The 6,996-nt window shown below is 33.5% G+C and overlaps 2 protein-coding genes across 2 annotated transcripts; both read left to right on the top strand.

The window, feature by feature from the left end:
• Positions 1-1,967: 1,967 nt before the first annotated feature.
• On the top strand, positions 1,968-2,574 carry LOC111900846 (HMG1/2-like protein). The gene is made up of 4 exons (XM_052771164.1): positions 1,968-2,014; positions 2,161-2,250; positions 2,341-2,461; positions 2,530-2,574. The coding sequence occupies exons 1-4, from the start codon at positions 1,968-1,970 to the stop codon at positions 2,572-2,574; spliced, it is 303 nt and encodes a 100-aa protein (XP_052627124.1).
• A 773-nt stretch (positions 2,575-3,347) lies between these two features.
• On the top strand, positions 3,348-6,119 carry LOC128133654 (peptidyl-prolyl cis-trans isomerase CYP71-like). Its single transcript, XM_052771163.1, has 6 exons — positions 3,348-3,690; positions 3,795-4,012; positions 4,118-4,250; positions 5,769-5,826; positions 5,934-5,989; positions 6,090-6,119. Exons 1-6 carry the CDS (start codon positions 3,583-3,585, stop codon positions 6,117-6,119), a joined length of 603 nt encoding a protein of 200 aa, XP_052627123.1. The 5' UTR covers positions 3,348-3,582.
• The last annotated feature ends 877 nt before the right edge of the window (positions 6,120-6,996 follow it).

Here is a 6,996-nt window from a genome sequence, read left to right as displayed (position 1 = left end):
AAGATATTCGTCATAATTTACTAAAGTTTAGTGAATATGGTTATGCTTATAAGATTAAATATAATTCTGAGTTGATTGAAAGAGTTTCAATCAATGGCAGAACGAATAAGAAGAATCAAGTAGGCAGAAAGATAAAAGTATCTCTATTCTAAGAAGAAGGGAGAGTAACTTTTATTGTGTTTTATGATAAGTATTAATGATTAGGAACCATATCTCAATTGATCCTCTAAGTAAGTCTTAGTACATTTGCAGAGGAATCGAGAATTGTGGAAATGGTTAAAATCAAGAAGCCAATCATACTTCGTTCCAACATCAAGTCTTAGAGTTATACTCCATGATTGTGAATTGAGTGACAAGTCTCAAGAAGGTTTATAACACTCATCAAATGTGGAATTTGGAAAAGTTTTCTTATTCCTGCACATTTAAAATTTGTAAGTTGTGATGTCTTGGATAAGACAAAGACCAACTAGGACAAATTTTGTGAAGTGTTTTGTCTTGATAAGAACCACACTAACTCTTGAATATTTGTTTTGTCGAGGAAAGTTTCCTGACAAGAGAATTGTATATGTCAAGAGGTCAGTGGGAGTTTTAATGATCTTGAAAAAGGTTTCAAGAATAAACCTTATCGATCATCGCTAGCACACAACTTGAGGTTTATAGCCTATCGTGGATGACATACTCCTTTTCTATGCCATTCCAATTGAATTAATTATGTAAGTGAGTTCTATGAGTTCTTATGTGAATGCATAAAAACATAGCACCTTGATCAATGGAAAGCACATTGATAAGTAAGGATGAGTTGATAAACCACTTGGAAGACATGGTGGGCACTCGTGTTACCATGAGGCAAGAAATCGAGATTGAGAAAATTCAGTCCATATGAGTTTGGATTTGTCACAAACTTTGGTTTTGACAAATTCACATGGATAGGAACTTATACACCATAAAATCTATGTGTCATAAGATTACCTCCTTCATGAAAATGACTGTGAGGAAATGCTTTCACTAAGAGAGATTTTAAGAAGATAGCAATTGTGGAAATTGTATGCTCCACTACAAGAAAATAGCCCTTTAATGACGCTCAAACAATGACACTCGTTGATAGACGACGCGCATTTGTAAGTGCCCTAAAAGATAGCGTCAGTTTTGCAAAATTTGAAGGATAGAGGGCACGCATTTTTGCGCGCCCTAAAATTAGTGTCAGAAAAGAAAAAAAAAAAAAGAAATGCGGAGGGCACCTTTCATAAAATGTGCGTCATGTGAATGTGTCGCTTTATAATTTTAAGTGAAACACGCGTTTTAGGCGGGAAATGAAATCGACGAAAATTACCCCCGCCTATTGAATCCCAAAATTAATCCCCCCGCCTCTTCTACTTAGCAAGAAAAAGCCCTAGGTCCGTCATCTTCATCTTCAGTATCATCAAACATCTCGTTCATCAGATCTCTACTTGATCTCCTTCTTATCAGTATCACCAAACATCTCATTCACCACCTCCACCCTATCAACATTCCCTTAATTTCAATTTGATGCAGGTAATACACGACCAACTGTAAGTCTCTCTCCCTCTCTCTATCTCTCTCTCTCTACCCCTACTGTTCAACAACAACCTAGACACCCACCACCCCTCGTCTTCTCTCTGGTTCACCATGGCCACCAATGAAGCCCCATTGTTTTATCCAAAATGGGCCCAAAATCATGAACATAATCAAGCCTTCTTGGAATGAAAATCTTCCCGCCCAAATAGTTCTATTGCCGACGTATCGTAGCCATTTATAAGTCGATTTCCTTACCCCAGTATCCCCCAATCGCAAACGAATCAAACCCTAACCCTATATTTTTTGCTAACTAGGTATGTTTTCTTCCTCTTTTTCCTCGATGTCGACTCTAATTTTTTTCATTTACAACCATTTTCGCTTCGATTTTTGACCTAGTTTGTTGTTTCGGTTGTTTCATTCAGGATCAAACGATGAAAGGAAGCAAATCAAGCGGTGCTACGAGGAAAGCCGATACCAAGTACGATTTAATCTAACTATGTTTAAAACATACCATCTGCTAGGGTTTAATGTTGTATTTTTTTCATCTTCAATGAAATTAGGTTTTTGTTCTTCCTCAGGATCATGATTTCGGTACTTTTTAACAATTGTTTGTTGTAATTTTAGGTTGGCTGTAAAGAAAACTGCAGCCAAGGGGAAAGCAGTTAAGGATCCCAATAAACCCAAGAGACCCGCTAGCGCCTTCTTTGTGTTCATGTTAGTAGTTGTTCTTCGTTTATCACTACCTTCATGTTTTACTTCCATTTCCAAAGTTTAAATATTTTTCCTCTTGTTAATGTTATAAAGGGAGGACTTTAGAAAGCAGTTCAAAGAAGATCACCCTGACAACAAATCTGTTGCTGCTGTAAGTGATCTTCCTTTTTGCCTTTTGTCATCGAAACTTCTTAAGCTTTGTTTCAAGTATTCTGTATCTAGATTGAGTTGAGTTTGTGTTTTTAGATTTTGATTTGGATTTCACTTGTGTATAATTATCAGGTTGGTAAAGCTGGTGGGGCAAAATGGAAGTTAAAACTATACTAGTGCTCTCTTTCCTTGGTTTTCATACTTATTATTATGATCCAGTTTCACTGAGCATGGTCGAACAAGCTGCAAAGCCACTTGCAAGGCCTGTAAGAGTAAGGCCCTATTTTGTTTCTTGTCATTAAGTGATGTCTGGATAAATAATATTATAAGGTGTTGTTATTATTTTTTAAGGTTTGGGTTTTAGATGCTACACCTGGAAAGGTACATGCAGGTAGAGACGGAGATGATCATCCTGCTGAATTGATCATTTCTCTAAGAGCATTGCCTAACCAGGTGTGTTTTGTGTTGCATAAAGAGTAACGACTTTTTTTTGGTTATTTTATAAATATCTAACTATATATTGTCCCATGATCTCACGTATTCACTTTCATATGCAATCTTGATGTATCTCATATACATGATTCTTGTTAAACTTTTACAATCTTAATTTTTCTATTATCTTTTTTCAAGGAAGGTCACATCAAAAATGGAGGTCATCAGTGGTCTTGTGCGTGAGGGGTTTTTGAATGATGTGGCTCAGGTAAATCTTTTTTTTATAAGACAAATAATAAATCTATTTTCATTTTCATTTACTATTTTTCTTTCTCATTGTAGAGGGACCTGGGCTCACAGTTGGTGGCCAATATATTTGAACTCGTTTGCAATCCTTTTCTGCTTTCCGCCAGTGGGGTGATTCTGAACAGGTATCTAACATTCAATATCAACATATTTTAATTAAAAAAACGTAATTTTTTTGATGATGAAATTAAAGAATTTGCAATCACATCACCAGATCGAAGAATACGTATATTTTGGTATAGAACTGGTAAACTAAGACGTGTCTATGATGAATCACTTGAGGTAAGTAAATTTACTCTTTTGCCCTCAGTTTCATGACATTTAAACGTATATATCCTTAACTATTCTGAAGATTTAACCTAACTTTGGTTTGTTTAGAATGCTCAAGATCTTCAAAGAAGCGGTGTTCCTTTGTATCGATTAGAAGCTATTGATTTTGGGAGAAGAATGGCAGTTGAAAGAGAAATTGAAAAAACAGAAAATGTCCCACAGCCAAATGCACTATTTGATGAAAGCTCTAATTTCATTATTTATCCAACTCTCCTTGGTATTAAAGTAAGAAATTTTACCTTGTGCCATTTTGTTTTCTCAAATTCTAAGGTGTATGCAGTAATCCGAAGATTTTATTTTCTAATGTTTTATTCATAAATTGGTGATAGATTGTAAATCTGCACACAAACAAAGTTTCCAGAATATTAGGGAAGGTGGAAAATAATGACAGGTTTTTAAGAATTGCTTTGTATCAAGGTGATCAAAGCAGTAAAAAAGTGCGAAAAATTCTTGCTGCTGCTGTAAATGTGAATGAAAGCAAAGATCCCATGACAGATCCTACTTTGTTATGCTGTGCTTTTAAGAAACACAGAATCTATTTGTTCAGGTATATATATATATATATATATATATATATATATATATATATTATTTTGTGTAAAAGTAAAATCATATATTTATGATTGTTCATATGTTATAAAAATAAAAATAGCCGAAGAGAACCAGAGGAACCTGATGATGCAACCAAGGGTAGGGATGTCTTTAAGGAAAAGCCTCCTCCTGATGAACTTATGGCTGCATCAGATATTGGAAAGTCTGTTACAACATCTCTTCCAGAAAATGTGGTAAGTAGCCTACTTTTTGCTTTTAAAATGATTTATTTGATTTTAATAAATAATAATTAATATCCTTGATGATATATATATATATTTACCAGATTATGCACACAACATTTCACATATTATTTTTTTGTTTTTTGTATGCCAAGATTCAATTTTTAATATTTTTTTATACCTTGGCAAGATTTATTGACTTTCCAACTCTGTTACAACATAAGGAGTGTTGCCTTTCTAGACTGAATAGACCATCTAAACGAGACTAAATGACCATTAAAAATGCTAAAAATGAAAAAAAAATACGAGTTATAAACTAACCTTTGGAACATGGATGAAAACCATCCTTTCTTCTTTGAATCTACTTTCTTATTTGTCTCTGCTTCATCATCATCTGTGCATCATTCCTCTGATTTTTGTTTATTCAACTACATTTATAAAGATCTTGTCATATTTTTTTATGTTTTTTTTACTTTTCAGCTCTAGTGGAAGCTCTGTCTGCATTAGTTCTTGTTGTTCTGTTTTTTGGTTCAAAAATTTGGAACTGCAAGAGCGAGCTTTTTGTTCTCACCTATTATGGGTGCATGGACATTGACTACTCCTTTTATTGGAATTTACAACATCATATATCATTACCCTTCTATTTTCAAGGCAATATCTCCACATTATATCTATTAATTCTTCTCAAGGAATGGCCATGAGGGATGGTTGTTGCTTAATGGTATGGTCCTTTGCATAACAGGTAAGAGCTTTCTTCCTTTTTTTTTTTTTCTTTTTTTAATTTTTTTCTGTTAAATTTCTGGATGGATAAATGATATCTGTCTCTTGAAAGTAATGAATGAACATATAGACTGGTTATTTATTGAATAAATGACCATTTTACCCTTCTACCTAGAAGTGATGCTGAATAGAGGTTAAGTGTTTTTGAATTGAAGTTTTAAATGATAAAAATTACTATTTTTTTTGTTGACAAAACTACAAAATTGGTTTTGGTCCCTGAATGATTTGAAATGACTGTTTTGCCCTTTTAATTTATTTTTTTATGTTTTTTCATATTTGTTTTAATATTTTATTAATTAAAAGTAAAAGGGAAAAATAGTCATTTCAACTTTCTTAGGACCAAAACCATAGGAATTTCTTTATTTTAGAACAAATCAATAAGAGTATGTTACTATTTTTTGCATTTAACTCTCTAAATAAATGATTATTTATTTTTTAGATAGTGTTTTACCTCCTCAAGTTTTGATCATTAATTTGATTGCTAAGTGTGCTCATAAGGGCACAGAAGTTAGCTTATAGTTCTCTTTCTGCTTTTCTACTCTTTTAATCCCAATCTGCCCTAACTATTTCTCTACGCCTGTTCATACTACTTCTTAAGGTATGGGCAATTGCAGATTCTAGACGACAAGGCTTTCTTGGCTTCAAAGAGTTTATTACTACAATGTAGGTAGTTTTTTAGCTTTATCTTCTTTCTCTTATATCCACCATTTCTGTATACATGACCCTTTTCGGTGTGTGTGGTGATTGTAGTTGATTTCTATGGCACAAGTAGGACACACATTAAGTAGCGACCTCTTAAATTCTGATGGTAAGCTGTGTAACCACATCATCTTTTCTTTACACTTTTAACATGTAAATATGTAATATTTTAACCTTTGATTACCTTTCTTGTGTTCATGTTATCTTACAATGCAGTTGATTATGAAAATTTGAAACCACCTGTTATGGATAGTCTGGATGTCTTACTAGCTGTATGTATACCTTTCTCTCACCTTAGCTATATGCATGCCACTATGAGCCTAAAAACTAAATATATTTCTTGAAAGTTAACATGTTTGTTAATGTATGCAGAAGAAAAAGCGTCCAAAAAGTGATCCTTAAACTAACGGTAGTCCTGCAGTTGAAATAGAAAACTCAGATCCTGATGTTATGGGGCCTCAAAAGGTTTATAACATTTATTGTGTTCATTATTTAAAGACATCATTTAAGCTTCATTTATATAAAGAATTAAAGATACATTTGATTATAATCAAGATTAAGGGAGACTTGTAATCATGTTTGGCATTCCTTTCCAGTAAGAAACAGAGTTGTATGATTATTTGTTAGTTTTATAGGAATGTATAACACATGTTAGCAATGTATTATTTTTGTTTAACATTTGAATGATTCTTTGTATGACATTATAATTTGTGCAATTTATTTTATATTATGCAATGGATTGTATTTTTTGTATATGGTATTTTATTTCTATTATAAAAATTAAATGAAAATTTAATTTAAAAATTAATAAATATATAAATTTTTTTTTAAACATTTAAATTTACGATACGCAAAAATGTATGTCATCTTCATTTATGACATGGCCTTTCTTGACAGGGGCTTTCTTGATACGCATTGCGTGTCATTAACACGCGCGTCGTAAGGTTACGACACGCGAATGCGTGTCGTCTTCCTTTATGACAGGGCCTTCCTTGATACGCATTGCGTGTCGTAACCGCGCGTCGTAAATGCGCGTCGTAAATGCGCGTCGTCTCTCTTTATGACAGGGCCTTCCTTGACACGCATTTGCGCGTCGTCTGAGCGTTTTATGACGCGCAATGAGCGTCGTAAAAGGCCTTTTTTCTTGTAGTGCTCAAATTCGATTATGGTTACGGCATCCCTTTCCATAGTTCGAATTGTGAGATTTGGCAATTAGTTTGAACATTTGGGACTTAGTGACATAAGTTCTGAATTTGTCTAGACACACATATGAGCTTTC

This window comes from Lactuca sativa, chromosome 4, assembly GCF_002870075.4.
Source record: "Lactuca sativa cultivar Salinas chromosome 4, Lsat_Salinas_v11, whole genome shotgun sequence".
Lineage (NCBI taxonomy): Eukaryota > Viridiplantae > Streptophyta > Magnoliopsida > Asterales > Asteraceae > Lactuca > Lactuca sativa.
This window is presented reverse-complemented; position numbering and strand designations above follow the sequence as displayed.

Bases quoted from the DNA above. Each gene is read 5' to 3' on its own strand.
- LOC111900846 (XM_052771164.1), top strand. From the start codon at position 1,968: ATGAAAGGAAGCAAATCAAGCGGTGCTACGAGGAAAGCCGATACCAA. The intron at 2,251-2,340 runs GTTAGTAGTTGT...AATGTTATAAAG, and splicing joins AGCGCCTTCTTTGTGTTCAT to GGAGGACTTTAGAAAGCAGT. The intron at 2,462-2,529 runs GTATCTAGATTG...TATAATTATCAG, and splicing joins AGCTTTGTTTCAAGTATTCT to GTTGGTAAAGCTGGTGGGGC.
- LOC128133654 (XM_052771163.1), top strand. From the start codon at position 3,583: ATGGCAGTTGAAAGAGAAATTGAAAAAACAGAAAATGTCCCACAGCCA. The intron at 4,013-4,117 runs GTATATATATAT...AAATAAAAATAG, and splicing joins CACAGAATCTATTTGTTCAG to CCGAAGAGAACCAGAGGAAC. The intron at 5,827-5,933 runs GTAAGCTGTGTA...CTTACAATGCAG, and splicing joins CGACCTCTTAAATTCTGATG to TTGATTATGAAAATTTGAAA.